This window comes from Equus asinus, chromosome 3 (assembly GCF_041296235.1).
Source record: "Equus asinus isolate D_3611 breed Donkey chromosome 3, EquAss-T2T_v2, whole genome shotgun sequence".
Taxonomy (NCBI): Eukaryota; Metazoa; Chordata; class Mammalia; order Perissodactyla; family Equidae; genus Equus; species Equus asinus.
In genome coordinates this window covers 101,982,933-102,007,812 of record NC_091792.1, presented here as the reverse complement: position 1 = coordinate 102,007,812, position 24,880 = coordinate 101,982,933, and the positions used below count along the sequence as shown (strand labels likewise).

The 24,880-nt window shown below is 36.2% G+C and overlaps 1 protein-coding gene across 22 annotated transcripts in view; it reads right to left on the bottom strand.

The window, feature by feature from the left end:
* Positions 1 to 1,054: 1,054 nt before the first annotated feature.
* CCDC158 (coiled-coil domain containing 158) overlaps positions 1,055 to 24,880 on the bottom strand; it is a 91,654-nt gene continuing 67,828 nt past the window's right edge. For 14 of the 22 annotated variants that reach the window (XM_044766177.2, XM_044766170.2, XM_070505600.1 and 11 more), the window contains 6 exons: positions 19,684 to 19,844; positions 18,058 to 18,117; positions 17,086 to 17,142; positions 13,542 to 13,609; positions 10,704 to 10,862; positions 3,073 to 3,404 (listed from right to left, as the gene is read on the bottom strand). In XM_044766177.2, the coding sequence (XP_044622112.2) occupies positions 3,217 to 3,404; positions 10,704 to 10,862; positions 13,542 to 13,609; positions 17,086 to 17,142; positions 18,058 to 18,117; positions 19,684 to 19,844 (693 nt within the window). In that variant the 3' untranslated portion in view covers positions 3,073 to 3,216. Of the gene's footprint in view, positions 1,314 to 3,072; positions 3,405 to 10,331; positions 10,349 to 10,703; positions 10,863 to 13,541; positions 13,610 to 17,085; positions 17,143 to 18,057; positions 18,118 to 19,683; positions 19,845 to 24,880 lie in introns of those variants that run through there. The other 8 variants (XM_014865627.2, XM_014865639.3, XM_014865652.3 and 5 more) reach the window with 6 other exon arrangements.

Below are 24,880 nucleotides of genomic sequence, written 5' to 3'. Positions count from 1 at the left end.
TTGAGGCCATTTAGATGGAGGCTTAGTTTATGCTAATGAGATGACTTGGTGGGGGTGGGTCTCTACAGCCTTAGGATGGGGCTGGTCACCAGAAAGACCAAGTGATTAGAGGATTGCAACTTTCAGCCCCACCTACCAATCCCTGGAAAGGGGAGAGGGGACTCAAGATTAAGCTCTAAGAAAACTCTTCAGTAATGAGCTCTGATGAACTTCCGGGCAGGTGGACACAGCAAGGTGCTGGGAGGGCGACACATCCTGAGAGGGCATGAAAGCTCCACATACCCGAACCCCATCCCTTGCCCTATGCATCTCCTCCACTTGGTGTTCCTGTCTCCTTTATAACAAACTGGCAATACTAAGGAAAGCACTTCTCTGAGTTCTGTGACCCGTTCTAGCAAATTATTGAAACTGAGGAGGGGTTGTGGGAACCTCCAATTTACAGCTGGTCAGTTAGAAGTACAGGCGGCCTGGGACTCGTGATTAGCATCTGCAGTGGGGACAGTCTTATGGGACTCACTCCCTAGAGTTAGTGTCAGAACTCAACTGGCTCACAGGACACCCAGCTGGTGTCCACAGAGAATTGGATCTTGGTGTTGGAAAACACTCCACATACAAACTCCTCTACTTTATTAAAATCTGATTGAGGCAGACTTAATCCATTCAATCTGTAGAAGTTACCCACTGGCTGAGGAATAACAAATTTTTTCTTTCTTTCTTTCTTGTTATTAATATGTAAAAGAGAAACTTTTCCAGAAGTCTTGACTGTGGGCCCCAGTGTAGTGTTATCTGATTACATTCACTTATATTGACAGAACAAGCAGTGAGCTCAGGGTCACCAAAGGAACCCGTCAGTACGGTGCAGTTTGTCCTTCTGTTCTGGACAGTATACCACATCTTTCACTTTCGTGTGAAAGAAGTTTTTTTAAGCTGAAAAAGAAAATGACTATTGCCTCAGCACCAGTAAAGATAATTTAAAAAAACATAATTATTTCAACACATTGGTATCAGCACAAATTATATCTTCTAAGGAACGAATACTTTCACATCTAGCTAGTACTGTTTGAAGTTTTATTGCAAGAGCATTCAAGAATAGTTTATTTCAAAATAGAGTTAACAGGACAGGGTATCTTTTATTAAATTTTCACATTAAAGAAAAAGGTACACAGGGCACTAATTATAAGTAACACCACAATTAATTGGGCATCATCCCTCTGTAAACAATAGGCAAGCAATGCATCATTTTAGTAACATTTTTTCCTGGTCTTTCACTTTCTGTATCCTCTTTTCTTGATTTCTGATCATTGAAGACATCGCTGAAAATGGTGATAAAATAAAGTTAGAATAGCAACATTTACTCAGGGTTTAAATTCTATTATGTGCTTCTTAAAAGGTCAGCTTGCTGCTAGAGAAGAGCTACATTCGGAGCTCAAGAAGTTCTTAAAAATTGCAAAGTAGCAAATTTTTTAAAAGACTGATGTTATGAAACAGACCTAAGGTAAATCTCTACTCTTTCACTTGTTTTAAGTGAGCATGATAATTATTATTTTAGAAGTAATACATACTATCTGTAAATAATTTGAATACGTCAGAAAGGTACAAAGAGATGGTCAGTCTTTGTTCTCTTACTCTGCTGACCCCTCCCCCGAGGTCATCACTGGGAACAGTTTGGTGAATATCTTCATGTACACACACACACAGGAGTTTTCTTTTTTACACAAATGGAAATGTGTGGTATAAGGTATCAACTGTTCTGTAGCTTGCTTTATACACTTAACAGAATGCCAACATCTTTCCAGTTCAGCTGTGAAGATGTTTTATTATGACTGCATAGTATTCCATTATATGCATGTACCAACACGTTAGGAAAGAAATCTTAAAAAGTTGCTTTCTTATTTTCGTTTACAAACAAACTGCTATAGGAAATACTTTTGTAAAAGGACTTGTGCATTTGTACAATTATTTCCTGTAGAATAAATTCCTTGAAGTGGAATTTCTGGGTCGCAGCATATGTGCACTTTAAATTTTGATAAGTTCTCTCCAAAATGCATTTCAAAATTTCCAAGAGACTTTCTATCCAGACAATGAATTCAATAAAAAGGTCTTTTTATTTTTTAAACAAATATAACATGTCTATTTGGACTAAAATCAAACGTTTTTCTTGATGTTTACATATACTGGGATCTTGGGTTAACCTAAAGGATTTGCAATTTTCTTTAATAACTATCTGATATAGCCTTAGTATATTAAAAATGTGAATCTTGTAATCAGAAATTGCACAGATCCAGTTCCAGCTCTGTTAGTCATCGTATGACTTAGAACGTATTGGCTATGATCTTATCTTCCGTTTCCTCATTTTCCAATGACATTAGTATCCACCTCCCAGTGTCATCATGAGGTTCCCATGAAGAATCCTAAGTACAGCACGGAGTACAGGGCCCGGCATATGGCTGGTAAGTGCTCAATAAATGCTAACAGCAACTATTATTATTATTAATAAGGTTAAATGTATTTTACAAGGATTTGTTCTTAGAAGAATATTTATTACCCTTCATCTAGCAACTTATATTCTCTAGAGAGAGAAAGATGGAGTAAGAATAACATGTATACTCCAAAATTAATTTCTCTGTGACAAAGGTTCCTAGGTTCATGAATTTATATCAGAAAAGCATAAAAAGTGATAGCCCTCCCAAATCCATGGGAACATATCCATATCCTCCCATATCCATGGGAACAGCCATGGAGAATTGATGCTCAAAAACTTGCCTATCATCTGCAGAGTACAATAGTTTCTCATTCAAATAGATTTTATATATTTCTAAGTAGTATATGTTTTTATTTAGCGATTCATTGGGTGGCACAGTCTCTCATAATCCATGCTAATTAAAATGCTGTGTAAGGCCAAATATTGTAATTTTGTTTCCTGGCTATTAACTGCAGTCTTATTCTGGCTACCGTCATAAAAATGCTTGTCTACCGACCTAAGAGAAACGACAAAGATAGTGTTTAGGAAAGTCTCATGTGAAAAACCACTCAAAATATGTGTCCCACTGAGGTTTGGTCAGCAGTATCGTTCCTATTAGATGAAAGACTACAGCAGGTCTACAGTGACCCGCCCAAGGTCACACAATTAATCCAAGGGTTAGTCATGATTAATGAAGAGCCTCATATTTTGACTAAGGTGTCTGAACCGTTCATTCAGTACCCTTTTCAGCGGCTCTAAGATAGGAGGCTTAACCTGAAGGGAAGGTGAATATTCTTTTGAGCAAAGAAGCTCTCTCCAAAAATGTACACTGTACCTTGATTCTTCATCTGTAAATCTTCTACCAGAGTTTGCAAGCTTTCCAGTCTGTTCTGAAGCTTCCTGCATGTTTTTCCTGTTGTTTCTACTGGCTGAGACTCTGAAGCTATTAGAAAATTGCTTAGATGTGATATTAAAAGTCTATTCAATATTTCTTTTCAGAAATCTTCCAATTATAGGTTAAACAACATTTCCTTTAAAATAATGGAAACTTTAAAACACTTTTTAAAAAAAGAGGTGTCATCCAAATATTGCAGTACTAGCTTATTTGATTTTGTTTCAAACCAATCTGATTTACTATTAATCAACTGCACAGCATTAAATGGGATGAATGAGAGGAACACTTAGCTCCATTAATTTTGGGTTTGAAAGAGCAAGATTTAATAGTGACACTGGCAACATTTTTGAATGTGTGAGAGGCCAAGCATCCATTTTAGTTGCTGTCACCTGAATGAAGGTGGCGTTGTATGATGGGAGAGGGTAGTATGAAGGCTGACATGGCCACATGAACCGAGAATAAATGTGACAGTAGCAACTGCAGACGGGCTAGAAGCATGTACGCTACTCTCTAATAAGCAGGCTAAGTTTTGTCAACCTCTAAAAAACACTTCATTGGCAATCTCAAGATTTTAATTTTGATCTTAGTCTCTGACTTCCTGTTTAATCTCATGGCTCATTTTCCTATCAAAAATACCCTTTTCATTACAGATATTAGTATTAAAGGCAATCATCTAGGAATTATTTTAATTCAAGAGGATGAAAAACAGTTTGTCAGAGAGAGATTTTTAACATAGATAATATAAAATATGTGATATGAGTATTAACAACAGGGAAAAAAAAGAAAATGCCACGCTATTATGTAACCACAAATTAATAACGAGGTGACCAGCAGCACTGTTCTACTCCTCTAATAAACACTTCTGTAATAGTTAAATAATTTGTTACTCTAAATTTTTAAAAATACTAAAGAATAACTTAGAAACATAAGAGAGAAAGGAGGAAACAAATTCAGAAGAAACATGATAAAGAAGAAAATGTACTAAAATCTGTAATTAGGTTCTGATTTTCATATTTTTTCTTCTTAGTTTTTAAAAATGTTTTTATTTTATCGAGGTCATAAAAGTTGGTATTCTTTTGAAATTTCAGTTGTACATTATTATTTGTCAGTCACCATATATATGTGTCCCTTTACCCCTTATGCCCACCTTCCAAACCCCTTCCCCTCTGGTGACCACTAATCTGTCCTCTTTGTCCACGTGTTTGTTTTTCTTCCACATACGAGTGAAATCATGTGGTGTTTGTCTTTCTCTGTCTGGCTTATTTCCCTTAACATAATATCCTCAAGGTCCATCCATATTGTTGTGAAAGGGACGATTTTGTCTTTTTTATGGCTGAGTAGTATTCCATATATATATATATATGTATACCACATCTTCTTTATCCAATCATCAGTCACTAGGCACCTAGGTTGCTTCCACATCTTGGCTATTGTGAATAATACTGGCAGTGAACATAAGGGTGCATAAGTCTTCGAATTGCTGATTTCAAGTTCTTTGGATAGATGCCCAGTAGTGGGATAGCTGGGTTGTATGGTATTTCTACTTTTAATTTTTTGAGAAATCTCCACACTGTTTTCCATAGTGGCTGCACCAGTTTGCATTCCCACCAGCAGTGTATGAGGGTTCCCTTTTGTCCACATCCTCTCCAACATTTGTTATTTTTTGTCTTGGGGATTACAGCCATTCTAATGGTGTAAGGTGATATCTTAGTGTTGTTTTGATTTCCATTTCCCTGATGATTAGTAATGCTGAACATCTTTTCACGTGCCTATTGGCTATCTGTATATCTTCTTTGGAAAAATGTCTGTTCATATCCTCTGCCCATTTTTTGATCAGGCTGTTTGGTTTTTTTTTTTTGTTCAGTTGTACAAGTTCTTTATATATTTTGGAGACTAACCCCTTGTCAGATATACGATTTGCAAATATTTTCTCCCAGTTAGTGGGTTGTCTATTTGTTTTCTTCCTGGTTTCCTTTGCCTTGCAGAAGCTCTTTAGTCTGATGATGTCCCACTTGTTTATTTTTTCTTTTGTTTCCCTTGCCCGAGTAGACATGGTATTCAAAAAGATCCTTCTAAGACTGATGTCAAAGAGTGTACTGCCTATATTTTCTCCCAGGAGTTTTATGGCTTCAGGTCTTACCTTCAAGTCTTTGATCCGTTTGAGTTAATTTTTCTGTATGGTGAAACATAATGGTCTACTTTCATTCTTTTGCATGTAGCTGTCCAGTTTTCCCAATACCAATTACTGAAGACACTTTTTTCTTTCTCCATTGTATGTTCTTAGCTCCTTTGTCAAGGATTAGCTGTCCACAGATGTGTGGTTTTATTTCTGGGCTTTCAATTCTGTTCCATTGACCTGTGTGTCTGCTTTTGTACCAGTACCATGCTGTTTTGATTACTGTAGCTTTGTAGTATATTTTGAAGTCAGGGATTTGATGCCTCCAGCTTTGTTCTTTTTTCTCAGGATTGCTTTAGCTAGCTGGGGTCTTTCGCTGCCTCAGACGAAGTTTTGAATTCTTCTATTTCCATGAAGAATGTCACTGGAATTCTGATTGGGATTGCACTGAATCTGTAGATTGCTTTAGGGAGTATGGACATTTTAACTATTTTTATTCTTCCAATCCATGTGCATGGAATATCTTTCTATTTCTTTGTCATCATCGATTTCTTTCAATAATGTCTTATAGTTTTCTTTGTATAGGTCTTTCACCTCCTTGGCTAAATTTATTCCTAGATATTTTATTCTTTTTGTTGTGATTGTATTCTTGAATTCTCTGTTAGTTAGTTATTAGAGTATAGAAATCCCACTGATTTTTGTAAGTTGATTTTGTACCCTGCAACTTTGTTGTAGTTGTTGATTATTTCTAATAGTTTTTCAATGGTTTGTTTAGGGTTTTCTATATATAAAATCATGTTATCTGCAAACAGCAAGAGTTTCATTTCTTCCTTTCCAATTTGGATTCCTTTTATTTCTTTTTCTTGCCTAATTGCTCTGGCCCAAACCACCAGTACTATGTCGAATAAGGGTGGCAAGAGTGGGCACCCTGGTCTTGTTCCTTTCTCAGAGAGATGGCTTTCAGCTATTCTCCACTGAGTATGATGTTGGCAGTGGGTTGGTCATATATGGCCTTTGTTATGTTGAGGTACTTTCCTTCTATACCCATTTTATTGAGAGTTTTTTTTTTTTATCATAAATGGATGTTAGACCTTGTCAAATGCTTTCTCTGTGTCTATTGAGATGATCATGTGGTTTTTATTCCTCATTTTGTTAATGCGGTATATCACATTGATTGCTTTGTGGATGTTGAACCATCCCTCTGTCCCTGGTATAGATCACACTTGATCATGGTGCATGATCTTTTTAATGTATTGCTGTATTCGGTTTGCCAGTATTTTGTTGAAGATTTTTACATCTATATTCATCAGTGATACTGGCCTGTAATTTTCCTTCTTTGTGTTGTTCTTACTGGGCTTTGGTGTCAGGGTGATACTGGCCTCACAGAATGTGTTAGGAAGTTTTCTGTGTTCCTCAATTTTTTGGAATAGTTTGAGAAGGACAGGTAATCAATCTTCTTTGAATGTTTGCTGGACTTCACCAGAGAAGCCATCTGGTCCTGGACTTTTATTTTTGGGAGGCTTTAAATTACTGTTTCAATCTCTTTACTTGTGATTGGTCTATTCAGATTCTCCATTTTTTCTTGATTCTGTTTTGGCAGGTGGTATGTGTCTAAGAATTTATCCATTTTTTCTAGATTGTCCAATTTGTTGGTATATAGTTTTTCATAGTGTTCTCTTATAGTCCTTTGTATTTCTGTGGTATCCACTGTAATTTCTCCTCTTTCATTTCTAATTTTATTTATCTGAGCCTTCTCTCTTTGTGAGTTTGGCTAAGGGTTTGTCAATTTTGTTTATCTTCTCAAAGAACCAGCTCTTTGATTCACTGATCCTCTCTACTGCTTTTTCCTTTTATTCAATTTCATTTATTTCTGCTCTAATTTTTATTATTTCTCTCCTTCTGCTGACTTTGGGCTTTGTTCTTTTTCTAATTCAATTAGGTATAGTTTGAGATTGCTTATTTGAGATTTTTCTTAAAGTTTAAGTTGGGCCTCTACTGCTATGAATTTCCCTCTTAGGACCACTTTTGCTGTATCTCATATGAGTTGGTATGGTGTACTTTCACTTTCATTTGTCTCCAGATATTTTTTGATTTCTTCTTTAAATTCTTCAATAATCTATTGATTGTTCAGTAGCATGTTGATTAGTTTCCACATATCTGTCACTTTTCCAGATTTTTTCTTGAGTTAATTTCTTGTTCATAGCATTATGTTTGGAAAAGAAGCTTGATATGATTTTAATCTTCTTAAATTTATAGAAGTTTGCCTTGTTTCCCAATACATGGTCTATCCTTGAGAATATTCCATGTTCACTTGAGAAGAATGTGTAATGTGTATTCTGCTGTTTTTGGATGGAATGTTCTATATATATCTATTAAGTCCATCTGGTCTAGTTTTTTCCTTAAATCCACCATTTCCTTGTTGACTTTCTGTCTGGAAGATCTATTCACTGATGTAAGTAGGGTGTTAAGACCCCCTACTATTATCGTGTCATTGTCAATATCTCCTTTTAGGTTTGTTAATAGTTGTTTTAGGTACCTTGGTGCTCCTGTGTTGGGTGAATAGATATTTATAAGTGTTATATCTTCTTGGTGGAGTATCCTTTTATCACTATATACTGCCCCTCTTTGTCTCTCATCACCTGTTTTATCTTGAAGTCTACTTTGTCTGACATAAGTACATCAACACCTCCTTTCTTTTGTTTGCCATTAGCTTCAAGTATTTTTCTCCCATCCCTTCAATCAGAGACTGTGTTTGTCTTTAGAACTATGTTTCCTGGGGGCACCATATTGTTGGGAATTGTTTTTTAATACATCTCACCACTCTGTCTTTTAACTGGAAAATTCAATCCATATAAATTTAGAATGATTACTGATATATTAGGGCTTAATGCTGCCATTTTATCACTCATTTTCCAGTTCTTCTGCATTTCCCTTGTTTCTCATCCCATGTATTTTGGACTACCAATTCAGTTAGTTCTCTATGATGGTTTTCTCAGTTTTCTCTTTATTTATCATTTGTGTCTCTGTTCTGATTATTTGTTTAGTGGTTACCATGAGGTTTGTATAAAAAATCTCATAGCCATTCCATTTTCTGATAGCCTCTTATTTATTTAGACTAAGCTGATTCCATCCCTTCCCTCTTCCCCTTCTAAGTTATTATTGTAACAACTTATTGCATCTTATGTTGTTTGCGGTTAAAATGACAAGATTATATTTATTGTTGATGTTTTCCTTCCCTTTATATTTAATGTAATAATTCAGTGTTCGCTCACCTGTTCCCATAGCTGCAATTTTCTGATTTTGTCTACCTCTTTATCTCCTTGCTCAAGGCTTTGTAACTCCTTTCATTTTTTTTCAGAAATTCTTCTCGAGAATTTCTTGTAGGGAGATCTCGTGGCAATGAATCCCTTAGCTTTTCTTTCTCTGGGAAACTTCTTTATTTCTCCATCATATCTGAAGGATATTTTCGCTGGATAGAGTATTCTTGGCTGACAGTTTTTGTCTTTCAGAACTTTGAATAAATCATCCCACTCTCTCCTATCGTATAAGGGTTCTGCTGAGAAATCTGTTTAAAGCCTGATAGGGGTTCCTTTGTAAGTTATTTTCTTCTGCCTTGCTGCCCTTAATATTTTTTCTTTGTCATTGACTCTTGCCAGCTTTACTACTATATGCCTTGAAGAAGGTCTTTTTACATTGATAGTTAGGTGTTATATTAGCTTCTTTCACTTGTATCTCCAGCTCCTTCCATAGGTTTGGGAAGTTCTTAGCTATTATTTATTTGAAAAAGCTTTCTGCTCCATTCTCCTTCTCTTCTCCCTCTGGAATACTTATAATCCTTATGTTGCATTTCCCAATTGAGTCACATGTTTCTTGGAAAATTTTTTCATTTCTTTTTAGTCTTGGTTCTTTCTCCTCCTCCATCTGAAGCATTTCTATATTTCTATCTTCCAGACTGCTAATTCTCTTCTTCCTAATATCAGCTCAGTTATTCAGGGAATCCAGATTTTTCTTTATATCATCCATTGTGTTTTTCATCTCCAACATTTCTGACTGGTTTTTCTTTATAGTTTCAATCTCCTTTGTGAAGAATTCCCTCTATTCATTAATTCTGTTTCTGATTTCATTGAACTATCTGTATTTTCTTGTAACTCATTGAGGTTTTTTTTATGATAGCTATTTTGAATTCTCTGTCATTTAGATTATAAATTTCTGTGCCTTCAGGATTGATTTCTAGGTGCTTGTCATTTTCCTTCTAGTCTGGAGTGTTGATATACTTCCTCATGCTGTTTGATGGTACGGACTGTGCCTCTGCATAGTGATACTATCTGGTCGCAGCTTCCACCTGCCACCACTCTTTCCACTTCCTCTGGGGTCCAGTACCTCCACCTTCAGACATATGGCTAAACGCGTCTCTTAGACGTTTCTTGTGTTGTGTGAATATCCTCTGTTGGTTTATGAACGTCCTTTTTGTTGTACCTTAGGGGGAGAGTCTAAGGGAAGAGCTCACCCTGCCATGATGCTGATGTCACTCTCATTTTCATATTTTTTTAGGATATAGAAATGTGTTAGGCATTGAATTTCAAAAGACTAAGAATTGACTTAACAATGATGTAACCATTTGCCTAGTTTATTCCTTATCAGACAGAATGATGTCAGAGCACAGGGCTGTTAGAGTCACTGTCATATATGATGAAAAACATTTCAAGTTCAATTCAACATATATGTATTTAACGTCCACTTGTTTATCAGGCACTTATTCTAAATCAAATCATTTTCCCCATCTGTCTTATACAATAACAAATGGACTTAAAATTTAAAAAATGAGAACATTTCAACAAGTTTGTATGATAGATACTTACACTTACAAAGGCAGAGACTGAAGGGAGCCATGATTTTAGAGCATGTAAATAAGAAAGAAAAGTCACTCACAGCATTTAAAAGAAGACCCAAAATCTTATAATAGTGAAAAAAAGTTCACTACTCATGTCAAAGAAAGAAAGAAAGAAAATATTAATATACAATATGTATATCTACTAAGGGGTGTGTGTGTGTGTGTGTATACAATAGCTATTCTATTTAAATAAGACCCACTTTAATTACATAGCATCAGTTAGATCTTGTGTATAAGAACACCATGTAAAATCTTATTAATTCTGATAATGGAAAGGAACTTTGAATTCACCAGAGTACGAAATCAATTAATCTCATCAGTGATATCACATCATTCTTACCTTTAACAGAATCAGAAGAACGAACAGCTTTGCTGGATCGATATTGTGATGTGGAACCTACTGAATCTTCAACTGAACTAGTTAGGAGTGAATGAACTGGAGACTTCTTAGGAGAAGAATGGAATGAACGAGAAGCTGAATTTTTCACAGATGGACTTGCTAAAATTTTGCAAGAATAAAATTAAAAGGACAGGATTAATTAAAAATAGTACACTGCACCTCTTAAAAAGTCCAACTTTTGTGAGAAAATGTTCCCAATGATGGGGGAGGGGATGTTTTGGTAAATACCCAAGGCTCTGAGTTGGAACTGAAAAGGGCCATGTCTTAGAAATAAGGATGAAAAGGAACAAGACCTGCCATTGGGGATCCTAAGGTCTAGCTTCAGATCCTCTTAATTCCTTATTGGATTCACTTGCTTTGGGATTGCTGGTGCCCTTAGATGTCTACCAGAAGCAAGCATGAGTGCTCTCCGGAGGAAGGTAACCTCATTCTAAGCCTCAAACCATCTGTACAATTTTTCATATGTGTCTGTCATAAAATAAAAATCAGGCATATGAGGAGGCAAAATGACATGGCAAAAAACCAAGAGAAAAAACTACAGATAACAGATGTAGTCCCACAAGGTCTGGATAATGGAGGCAAGACTACCACAGATTCAAGGAGAATTACTGTAAATCCAAAACAGGTTCTTCTTATATAAAGAAAATTATACCTGGACCTATCAATAAAAATTGCTAAAACAAAACATAAAAAACACCAAACCAAAGATAAAAAATGATCCTAAAGCCGCCAGAAGGGCAAAAAAGACAGATTACATTTAAATGAGCAAGAGTTAAACCTACAGCTGACTTCTTAGTAGAAACAATGCACGCCAGAAAAGAATGGAATAATTTCAAAGTGAAGGAAAAATGTCAACCTAAGATTCTATACTTGGCAAAAGTAATCTTCAAAACTGAGGATGAAACAAAGATAACTTCAGAAAAACAGAAACTGAGAGAATATGTCACCAGCAGGACTTAACATTAAAGGAAACATTAAAGGCATAAGTAAAATGATACCAGATAGAAGGTAAATTGTAACTATGTGGGTATATCTACCAAACAATGCAAACAATCCATTGTGGTATTTACATTTATAATTAAAATATGTGACAACAATGTATGTAAGCTAGAAGGATAGTGAATGGAATTACCATGTTCTAAAGTACTCACAATGTATAAGAAAAGGTAAAAACACTCAGCAAAGATAAATGTTGTATTCTCTTGAGTAATCATTAAAACCACAGTAAAAACATGTGAGTCAAGTAAATCTGAAGGAGTTAACTTCAAAGAAATACCCTTTTCTGAAAAATATTAGTTCTTAAAAGATTTCTCACAAGTTAAAGATTATTTAAAAATTAAGGATTTGTATTATTTTATTTAAGAATACTATGGTTTTTTAAAAAAAATTATTTATTTATTTTTTTGAGGAAGATTAGCCCTGAGCTAACATCTGCCACCAATCCTCTTCTTTTTGCTGAGGAAGACTGGCCCTGAGGTAACATCTGTGCCCTTCTTCCTCTGCTTTATATGTGGGATGCCTGCCACAGCATGGCTTGCCAAGTGGTGCATAGGTCCACAACTGGGATCCAAACTGGCAAACCCCAGGCCACCGAAGTAGAACATGCGAACTTAACTGCTGTGCCACTGGGCTGGCCCCAAGAATATTATGTTTTAATTTTAGAAATACAATTGACACTCCTCTACAAAAGACAAGAAAATTTAGAAACTTATTTTTCTCCTATTTCCTTTACCTCACACCTCAATTTTTCCTATTTACATTATTACCATCCAGATTATAGCTAAACTTGTGTTGAAGAGCCATCATTTTCAGTTTCATTCTTTCCCATTTATTCTGTTCTCCTCCATAGCAAGACCAATTATGCGTCTGTTGGTTTGCCTTTGCCTTCCAAATCTAACATATTCTCTACAATTATTTAACACATTCTCTACAATAAACAATTCTTTTTGTGTAATTTTCTTGGGCGGGGTGGGGGGGAGCCCACCATGTCCCTGATTATGATTTCAGTCATGCCTATACTATTTTTTGTTTTTGTAAGGCTTTTCCCTGTAATGTTTTTATTTTCCTCTTCCATTTCTGGTCTGAGTTATGTCATTTTGCTGCTCAACAGATTCTGTTCTCTTTCAATCTCCTCCTTGACCTCCTTGTTTTATAGAGAGCATTCTGTCTATCAGTCTTTGGAAATTATGTGGAGAACCATCTGTCTCAATTCTTCCCCTTTTCTTTTCATCCATTCAGTAAGTATTTATTGAGCACCTACTATGTGCTAGGAAGGTTCTAGGTACCTGAGATGTATCAGGGAACCAAACAATTAAAGACTTCCATCCTGTGTGGCTTTTGTCTAGCAGGAGGTGACACACAATGAACAACAAAAATAAGTCAGTCACACAGTATATTGAAAGATGCTAAGTGTAATTTAAAAAAGAAAAGATAAGTGGGAGTGTGAGAGCGTTACAACTTTTACATAAGGTGGTGAGAGTAAGTGTCACTGGGGAAAGTGACACCTGAGCAAAGGCTGTGAAGGAGCGAGGGGCTAGCAAGGTGGAGGGAACAGTGAGTGTAAAAGCCCTAGTATAGAGGCTGCCTGGCATGCTCAAGGAACAACCCAAGGGTGGATAAAGCAGAGTGAATGAAGGGCAAGTAGTAGAAAATGAGACCAGGGAGATAATGAGGACTTCTGGGCTACTGTGATGACTTTGGCTTTTACTTTCAAGGAAATGGGGAGCCACTGCAGGGTTTTAAGCAGGCCCCATTTCTATGGTTTCATTGGAAACTCACCTGTAGATGTGAATGTGAAGCAACTAGATGGGTCTTCCAGGTCTCCTGTGTGCAGTGTGACTGGCTCTCTGGAAGCATAAGAATGGTCATGCAAACATTCCATTTCACAAACATGGCACTAAGATTTATGGACACAAGCAAGCAAGTGATGGCTTAAAATATAAACGAAGATGACAGTCATAACCCTAAACTGCAGACGTCCTGAAATACCCTATGAGAAAGATCCAAAGTTGCACCATCTTTATCCATTCTGTGCCCATGAACATTTTGCAGAATGAAAAAGGAATAATATATAATCTTGGTTAGAAATTCATTTTTGTATAATAACAGCTATAAAACCCAAATATTTCTGTCACAGATTCTAAAAGATACAATCTTAATGACATATTTAAAAATGAAAAAACCAAAGACAAAAAAAAGAAACCTCTCCTAGCAATTGTAGTATCACTTTACAAAATGATCAGACTTATTTAAATCAGTAAGTTGAAATAAACCACATACTTCTTTGTGGGTTGGGTACCAGTACGAGAATATTATGGCAGTAGTTCTTAAGGAGGTTCCTTTCCAGTGGGCTTGTGAGGTCATCACTATTTTTATTATAATACTAAGATATTATTTGCTTTTTAACTCTCAGTTTCCCACAAGTACAGTGGAATTTCCCAGAGACTCTATGATATCTGATATCACAACAGATTAAATGGAGACGCATATATGAGAAGCCAGCTATCTTGTATTAAGCCATGCATTAAATTGTAAAACAATACTTTCTCAATGATATTTTTATTTTAAAAAAGTTATTTTTCATAATAAAGTGTTAGTATGATAACATGTAATGTAACATTATTTTTAAATGAATAAGCATCAAACTGTTTTAAATTCTAAAAATGCTTAAAATTAAAATTTATTTTCCGATACTTAAAATAGCAGTAGAAATGACCCATATAAACAAAAGCTCTTTGGAATCCTCTATGATATCTGTGAGTGCAAAGAGGTCCTGAGACAAAAGTTTGAGAATAACTGTATTAGGAGGAAAAGCCCTGGAAAGGAAGGTCATGGCTGTACTGTGGATAGTCTTAATTATCAGGGCAAAGAGTTTGACCTTGCTGTAGTAGGTAACGGGGAGCTTTTGAAGCTTTCGGGGAACAGACATAGGCTGAGGTGTACTTAAGCCAGATCAATTTGAAATTGATGCACAGAAGTGACTAGACCATGCCAGAGATAGGAGATTTAAAGACATCTACACTAACCGCTGTGGGGGCCACTATAATGGTTTGTAAGAAAGGTATAAAGGCCTAAAGCAGTGTGACAGGCTGAATAATGGCCACCAACTATATCCACGTGGGAATTCCAAGAACCTATGAATGTTACCTTACATGGCAATGGAGACTTTATAGATGTGATTAAATCAAGGATTTTGAGATAGGAAGATTATCATGGATTATCTGAATGGGCCCTAAATACCATCACAAGTGTTTTTATAAGAGGGAGGCAGGAGGAGATCTCACACAGAAGAAAGAAGACTGATGTGACAATCTCAGCAGAGAGAAATTTGAAGGTGTTATGGACTGTGAAAATGGAGGAAGGAGCCCACAAAACAGAGTGCAAGGAATAAAGTTCTAGAAGCTGGAAAAAGGTAAGGAAATGGATTAATTCCAAGAGTTTCTGGAAAGAGTGTGGCCCTACTAATATCTTGACTTTAGCCCAGTGAAACTGACTTAGGACTCCAGGCCTCCAGAACTGTAAGAAAGATAAATTTGTGTTGATTTAAGCCACTAATTTTGTTATAGCAGCCACAAGAATTAATATGGGTAGTCCAAGGGGATGTGCAAAGAACAAAACGGATTTGAGAACTATTATAGAGTCAGAATTAATAACATTTGGTGACTAGAGAAACAAGACCAGGGAGAAAGAAGAATCAAAGATAATGTTAAGATTTAAACATAGATGCCCTAGGAAAGTGGGGGTGCCATTTACAGAAACAGAAGAACGAGATGGAGTGGAATGATTCTGTGGAAAGACCATCTTTGTTTAATTTTGGTCATTATGATCTTCAGGTTATCCTGTTTCATCTCCTGTAACATCCATTTGGAGATGTGTAAAAGGTAGTTAGATATTTTGAAGTCTTTATTGAAAACCTTCAGAATGTTTCTCATTAAGTTATAACATAACAGAAAAAGAAAAGGAAATTCTTGACAAAACTTCTGAGAGATGTGGCTCTTAGAATAATTCAAGCATAAATTCACATACCAGAGTTACTTAATTTCTTTTCTTTTTTATTCTGTTCTTGGTATGGACTATATTGATTTAGCTTACATGGCTGTAGAAGTTTCTAGATTAGGAAACATTACTGTAAGATGGTTAAAGATGCTGCAGTTACAGTGAAATGTAGTAAAACAGCAATGGTGGTATTTTTTCTCATTCACTTAAGCATTAGTTTAAAAATGGCCAATTTGCCATAGTACAGAGCATTCAGATCCATTTTTAATTTTCTATTATGTTTCATACTTTTCAGAGCTTCCATTAAATATTTAAAAATCTCTTCTTCTCATTTGAACACAGGAAGGGGCTAGGTCCCATCTTTTCCTCACCATTCTCTCTTCTTCACAAACACATCACTGCTGAAGGAAGCGGATTTTTCTAGTGATGGAAAAACCACCACAGAGCCTTCCTTCTCTCAAGGAAGCAGCCCCTCTGTGCCCCATGCCTGGGACTGGGCTCTTTCTCAGGTAGCTCAGTCCAGGGACCCAGAGGCAGAACACAGGAGTAGTCACAGGCCTGAGCTCAGGAGCCAGCCAGACCTGAGCTTAAATCTGACTCCACTGTTGACAAGCTATATGACCTTGGCAAGTTGCTTAAGCAATCTGAGTCTTCATTTCTAACGTATATATGGGAATAATAATGCCTACATTCATGGATTAGATTAGATAGACCAAATGAGATCTAAAACACCCAGAAATAGTAAAAATAAAAATATGCAGTAGAAAGCTGAAGATATTAACAGTCACACACCCAGGTAAGAAGAAAATCAAAACTCATTTCTTTGAGGCTAAGAGAAAGATATATTTAGAAAGATTCAAGTTCACTGTTTATTGATCAAGTAGCAGGGATAGGAAGAAAATATTTATAATACTGTCTTAATTCATTCACTAAACAAATTATTTACTGAATGGCTACTACGTGGCAGGCAATATGCTTGATGCTAAAGATATAGCAACGAATAAGCTTCTGCCTAACTGGAATTTAAACAGTAGAATTCATTTTCATATTCTTATGATATAAAAGGACTCTGATATCTCCATTTTTTGTAACTAGTGAAAATAGAAAAGATAAAAGGAAGTTTCTTTCCAGGCAGTCAGTCAATATACAGGCCTAATGACTGTAAGCAACTTGAGGACAGGGCCCATGTCTGTCTTGCTCACTGTTAGATTCTAAGGGCCAAGCACAGAGCCTGGCAGATGCTGGGCAGTTAATGATCTGAATTAATGAATGAACAGTGGAGAAGGGGACATTTGGAAAGTCGGACATAAGTAAGATAATTTCTTACCTGCTAAGTGTTTCACTTGATTTGCTGCCTTCAGTGGAGTCCCTTAATGAGTTGCTTCTGTTGGTAGAAGGATGGGAGAAATTAAAGACTATGCAACGTTATTTAAACTTGATGATAAAACAAAATTGTTCCTCTGAAAATTGCTTCTAGACAAACACAGATTCAAAAGAGTGAGATGGGGCACAGGCTCTTCCAGGTAGAGGAAACAGAATGGAAAACAGCTTGGAGGAAAAAACAAACGAACTCCTTTTGGAAATCAGGAGTAGTTTGTTTTGACTAGAACATAATATAGGAGTAAAGCAGGCTGGTGACAAGTCAGGGAGAGTCTTCAGTGTCAGACTGAGAGACCATGTACTTAAATGCAGCAGGTAGCAAGGAGCTACTGAAGATCTGCAACAGTGGCCTCTGCCTCTTAAATGAATAACAAATTAATACTAGCCTTTTTTCTTTTTTGGTCGAAGTCAGTTCTCAGAAGTTGTCTTTGTTTAGGGGTTATGGATTTCATTTCTTTGCTCTTTTTATGGTTTCATTTAAAAATCCAGCTATTCAACTATTGATGAAAATAGGATTGTTTTCAGGGAGTTTCTTATAATCCTACATGCAGGTGGTTATAATTTCTTTCCAGATCACCTTTCTCTCAAAAGTTACGTAATCCACTGTAAATATGTGTAAATGTAGAAAAAGTCTTCCATTTTTTGGTATGGCATACCATACAAATATCATCATACAGGTAAACAGCAGCAAAACTTAAAATAAGTACCAAAAAATGCCTATTAAATTGATTTCTAGAAAGTAAACTACTTTAGTAAATTTCATTGAGATCCTCTTCAGTTTCAGTTGAACAATGTAACAGCTTTCCTTCAGTGAACCCAAAATGCCCCTTCAGTCTGTCTAAACAGACTTCCCAAATACCTGGTCACATATAAAATTCTTGGACAATTAATCAGAATCAGAATCTCAGATTCTTCTTACCTATGGCACATCTCTAATCTCAGGCTTGATTCAGTAACGGAATCTCTTACTCTATCATCTCTGTGTAGATAAACATAAGTCTCAGTTAATTACACAAAGAACGATTTCCAGACTCCATGTATTTTTAGGATAATCAAGTATTCATATGTATTTAACTCTTCTTTAAGGCACAACAGTAGATTTTAGGCTTCCAAGCAAATTTTGTAAAGGGCTACCCCTGGAGTTCATCAACTCAGAAATGCTCTCGTTCTATGAACTCTTAAAAGCTTTAGGCTGAGTTTGGCTTTGGTGACAAGGTCACTTGTAGGATGACAGCAACTTAACATAAGCCCTCTAAAGGCAAGGACCAAATATCTTCATGTTCAGTACAGTCCAATAATAGTTCAGGCCCATCATTAGTGGCGGAAGTGATGAAAATCTCATCAGGGAAGTCATGGTGATCTTGTAGAAGGATTAGTGCTGGGAGCCAGGGGCTCTAACTTTACTTCTGGCTTTGCCTCTTTGCTGCATAGGATGCGGCAACTTAATCTGTGCCTAAATATACTCATCCGTCAAGTGATAATACTTAATAATACTGCCCTGGCTTAGAAGGCATATTACAGAAGTATGACAAAAATGAAAGTGCTCTGCACATATATGTATTTTTTGATGGAGTGGCCAATGAAATGTCTCTGATGTGATTCAGAGGTGACAATGTTATTCCAGGTAACTGGGCAGTTACTAATATTTTACAATTACTATTAATAATATTATTAATAAAAATTAGATAAATCCAGATATTATTTTGCTACCTTGGGCTAATGTATACTAATTGAGCATCTTAAGAAACTGGAGATTGTTTATATGTAAGTACGATTTCAGAAATTATTATTTTTAGATATTTGCCATATAACCAGAAAATGAATATTACAACAATGGGTGGTTATAATACTAACAACTAATATACAATTAGCCTTATAATACTAAAAATAAAACATATTAAAATGCTTTAAGTTAATCTAATAATAACACAATAAAATTTTAAACTATTTGAAAAGAATGAGAGACTCTCACTGATTTCTGTAGGCATGTACAGGGAAGCTCTGGCAAACTGGCTGAGTCCTTTTTGGATCTGCCTTTTATTAATGTGGTATAAGTCAGTGGCATGAACACCTAGAGAACCAAGGCCTTTCTTATCAGCTTACACTTGGAGAGTTGAGTAGCAGTTCTCAGGGTTCTAGTTTCAGCTCTAACATCAAACTGTGTTGGCTGTAGCCAAGCTAATCTTTTGAAACTTGTGTTTTTCTCATTTGTAAAATGGGATAAGTAAATCCTGCCCTGGATTATCTCAAATAATTGTTATGATAAACATGATTATGGATGTGAAATTATAAATTACTATATGTATGTAACTTTGGGTAATGTTTTGCCCTAATTTCTGCATAAAATAACTGTATTATTTTCTCTTGATGTCAAGTTGTTTTGCTTTTGTTTAACTCCTCCACTTTCACACTGTTTTGCTTGATAACATCAGACACTCTTCAAAGTAATTTAAACCTCAACCTCCCAGAGAGTAACATGCAGACAACTTAATGGCAAACCACTGATGGGAGACGCTTTCCCATTCTGAAGTACACTCAGTCTTACACAGCCACATATGAGACCCCCAGAGATGGTGTTCTCCCATCTTCCTCGGTCTTGCTCAGAGGCACAGCTGGCTCCTCGTTGATCACACTTCTCAACTCTTGGAGAAGCTGTTTCAGGTCCCTTGTTGGATCTTCCTTCAGTGTGTTAGGTTTCATAGAGTGCTGAATTAAAAACAATTTATAAAATAAAGACATTTTGTTTTTTCACATTTATATGCTATTTCCTAATATAAAATTAACTCAACTGGTAAATAGAAATTAAGGCAGAGAAAGAAGAGGAAAACAAAATCATCTGTAATCTTACTACTCAGAAATAATCAATAATAACCAATCAATAATCAACATAGTACCATTTCTAATTTATAAATATGTGTGTATACTTATTTACACACACATGCACAAATATTTATAGAGTATACACACACAGGATCAAACTATACACATCTATTTTTAAACCTTTTCTATTTTTTAATTTTGACAATGTAGAATGAACATTGTACCATGTCATTAAATACTTACAACTACATCCAGGCAAAATAATTTCAATACTTTGTTTAGGGCTGAATCAATTTTGAAAGCTATAAAACTTTAGAAGTAAGGAACTCTTCAGAGATGAGTTAATCTACCCCCTACATTTTATTGATGAGGAAAGAGACACACAGGATTTTCAAACTGCTAGTTGGTATTTGAGAATAACATAAAAAGATTTTCAGATATGTAATATTATTTAATAAATATTTACAATACAATAAGAAGTACAGACATTCCCAATAGGCACCTCAAAAGCAGAAACCAAAGGATAGTCAGAAGTTGCTCTGGCAAGCAAGTGGACATCCAACTCTGGCGAGCGAGTTGGAGGACATTCATGGCTACAGAGTCATCAAGCATCATCAAGCTATTTTAGCAGGAGGTGTCTGTCCCAATGTAGAGTTATATCTGCCACACAGGTTGGTTGCTGAGGGATGATCACTGCAAAATTTTTGGTCTTTGGGCTTTACTTTTCTAGGGTCCAGGCGAACGAAGTGTTGATGTTACTGGTATAACCCTCACATTCCCCTCCCCTTTCTAACTCCACTGACAAACCACATACAGTATCCAGCTGAAGGTATAAAGAGTTCTGACTAACTGAATGTGTAGTAAGTATCGTTTTTCTGATTTACTCATGGTCACTTTACCTGGAAATTGCCATGAGTTCAGAGTTTCATAAATTAAACTACTAAATTTGACCCCACTGATTTAAAATACATAAAGATGTGAACCATTTTTTAACAGATTTTATTTTTAGAGCAGTTTTAAGGTCATAGCAAAATTGAGTGGAAGGTACAGAGATTTCCCATATACTCCCTGATCCCACATATGCTGAACCAGTTTGATCATGAATAAATGCATTTGTCTCTAAGCAGATGATTCAATTTTACCAAACCCTGGTTTTGCTCTTGTCCTAGCCCTGGTGGACATAATATCTGCTGTGGAATAAAACTGCAAAAACTTTATAAAGAAAACCATATCCTATTGCAATCTTCAGTCACTTTAGTTCTAACCTTGAAATCTCAATGTACCACCTGAAACTTCATATCTTCTGCCCACAAGGAAGTTTATTTAATAAGCTTTGGCAATTATTAAAAATTTTAAGCTCTTAACATTTATTATAAATGATCAGTATAATAACCTACAAATATATAAACATGCTTTTCTCCCCCTGGGATCATGGCACTCAGGTTCTTCAGTGACTGGTGCTTTATAAGACATAAAAGGTTGAAAAGCATTCAATTATAACATTCATTTAGCAATCAATCATAATCAGCCCTATGAATTCTCTTATTGTGACTTCATCCTAATACTCTCTAAAACTTCTGAAATGTGTATTGCTTCTCCAATTAAAATGTAAGCTCCACAGAGGCAAAGACTCGGTTTGATCATCACTGTCTTTATATACTCCATTAAAAATAATCCATATTTTATGCAGATTTCTCAAAAAATTATAAATAGAAATGTCGTATGATCCAGCTATCCCTCTACTGGGTATTTATCCAAAGAAGTTGAAATCAACAATTCAAAGAGACTTATGCACCCCTATGTTCACTGCAGCACTAGTCACAACAGCCAAGATGTGGAAACAACCCAAGTGCCCAACAACTGATGAATGGGTAAAGAAGACATGGTATATATATATACAATGGAATACTACTCAGTCATAAAAAAAGACAAAACTGTACCATTTGCAACAACACGCATGGATCTTGAGGGTATTACGTTAAGTGAAATAAGCCAGATAAAGACAAACACTGATTTTACTTGTATGTGGAAGATAAACAAACACAAGGACAAGAGAACAGATTAGTGGTTACCAGAGGGAAGAGGGGTTAGGGGGTGGGCATAAGGGGTAAAGGGGCACATATATATGGTGACGGACAAATAACGCACAACTGAAATTTAACAATATTATAAACTATTATAACCTCAATAAAAAATAAAATAACCCATACTTTGCTTGTGTATGAAATCACAAAACTATCAAGGTTGGAGGCATCTTGAAGATCATCTGTTCTCGTCCAATCTCCGATGAGAAGTGACAATGAATTTTTTCTATGGCATCCCAGCAATATACTTATCTGGCCTTTGCTTGATCACCAAAAACCAAGGAAGACAGTTTAATTTTTATATAGCTTTAATCCTTTGAAAGAAAGGCTTATTAAACTGAAATCTCCTCCAGACAACTGCCATCCCTGGTCATTGTTTTACCCCCTAGGGTCACAAAGCACAAGTCTAACACGATAACTGTTTAGAAATGGATACTTATTTTATCACTCCAATCTTCCCTCCCCCACCTCCACCTTCTAATATATACCCCAGCTAAATCTTCTCAATTCACCTTCTCTTGTCATATGGCATGGCTCACAACTTCTTACCACTCTGGTGGTGTTTCTTTGGACAGACCCTGGTTAATCTATGATTCTCTTAAATTCTCATGCCCAAAAAATGAAATAGAGAATTCAGGGAGAATCTGACCAGAGCAGAGTGGAGAAGACCTGTCCCTTTCCTGGATCTGGATGCTATCCTTAAAACCTTTTCTGGATGCCAAATAATACTGCTGACTCAGACTGAGCAGGCAGTCAGCTGAGGCTCCCTAGGTCTTTTCCACGTGTTACTGAGAAGCCACATCTTCCATGTCCTGCACCTTGTATTTTTGTGTATTTAGTACCAAGTTCAAGATTATATTTATTCCAATCAAACTTTCCCTTCATAGGCTTGGCTCATCATTCCAGACTGTCAAGACAAACGAACAGAGGCACCGTTTATCTAGTGCTTGTCATGTACCAGGTACTCTATATATGACCTCATTTAAACTTCAACCTTCAAATCACCCACTAAGGTAGAAATCATTATCTCCATTTTAGAAATGAGAAAACTAAGGCACAGAGAAGTTAAATAACTTGCTTAAAATTACACAAGGGGTAAATAGCAAAGTGCAGATAAAGAGTGTCATCTGTCTGAATTCAAAGCCCACGATATTTCCACTTTGGTACACTGCCTGATTATCATTGCGTATATTCACCAGGAAATGTGATCAGCGTGCTATGAGATGCTCAATTCAGGATCACAAAATCACAAAGTTACAGAATATAGTGGGGCACCTTACCTCGACATACTTACAGACTGGTTATTACCAAAGTAATTTACAAATCACATGAGGGCAATTACCTCAAACTCAGAAGCATTAAATAAAGATTAATTTGTAAGTCAAATGCACTTCAGGAATCTTTAAAACTACTAAAGAGACATTAATACAAACACCACCACCATTTCCTAACCCATGCCTGAGGTGACAGGGAATAGAGGGGCAGTGTGGAACAGAGGGAAAGAGCACAGGGTTTTGAACATGGCCACTATCATTCTCCAGCTACATGATCCAGGGCAAGTTGCCCTTCACATGCCAACAAACTTTGCAGGACAGCTACTATGTGCCAGACACTCTGTTAGAAATGAAACTAAGATGACAAATAATACTAGTCCCTGCCTGAAGAGACCACACAGACTAATAAGGGAGGCAAATGCATAAATATAATTTCACTATAATATGTGAAATGCTTCTTTAATCTCCATTTCCTCATCTGTAAAAATGAGGAAAATAACTTGTTTTATAAGGATGGTATAAGAAATGAGAAGTACTTGAAGTGTGGATAGTTAAGTATTCAAGAAAGGCTGGCTTCCAGTTCCCTCTCCCCTTAGCATAAAAACAAAGTATTTTATTTTTTTTGAGGAAGATTAGCCCTGAGCTAACACCTGCTGCCAATCCTCCTCTTTTTGCTGAGGAAGACTGCCCCTGAGCTAAAATCCATGCTCATCTTCCTCTTCTCTATACGTGGGATGCCTATCACAGCATGGCTTTTGCCAAGTGGTGCCATGTCTGCACCCAGGATCCAAACCAGCAAACCCCAGGCCACCGAGAAGCGGAACGTGCCAACTTAACTGCTGTGCCACCAGGCCGGCCCCAAAACAAAGTATTCTAAATGCTTCATATATACTGATCTAGAATCACCAGAAAAGTACTACAACTTAACGTGCAATGTGTTAGAGCCAGGGCAGAGCCACTAATACGAAGTTAGCAGGGTTAACTGCATTCTAGCTACTATGCTCCTCTTGATACAAGTAGAGATATTGTCTTTCTTTTTCCATGTTCTTTCTTTCTTTTTTTTTAAGCTTCAGGGAAAAATTTACATGGACACAGTCTGAAACTCATCTCCTCTTTGTTTCCAAATAGTTTTTTGAACAACTTCTTGCAAGACAGGACAGGAGTATATTCAACATCTTTTTTCTTGGGAACTCTGCTCTATAGCGAGGAAAGCACTTACTTTAGTGTTTTTACACAATACTTTCAACACTGACATTCAAATAAAGGTAATACAGTGGCTCTGGAACTGAACGTACCATGAACCTGGAAGAAGAGAATTCTTCTCTCTTTAGTTTTCCCAGTAAGGTAAGTATACGTGAGCCATGCGAGGAAATTTTAGGAGCAGGATAAAAAGGGATTTGGTAATTGGCAAAATTTCCCAGAGGCTCTAATTAAATCTCAGAAAATTAAATAACATGAGCAAAATAAACAGCCAATAGTATAAATATTTAGGGGCAAAAGTGCAGAGCTTGAAAATTACATGTCAGTAAATTTTATCACTATCACTTTAAGAACGTATTTCTTT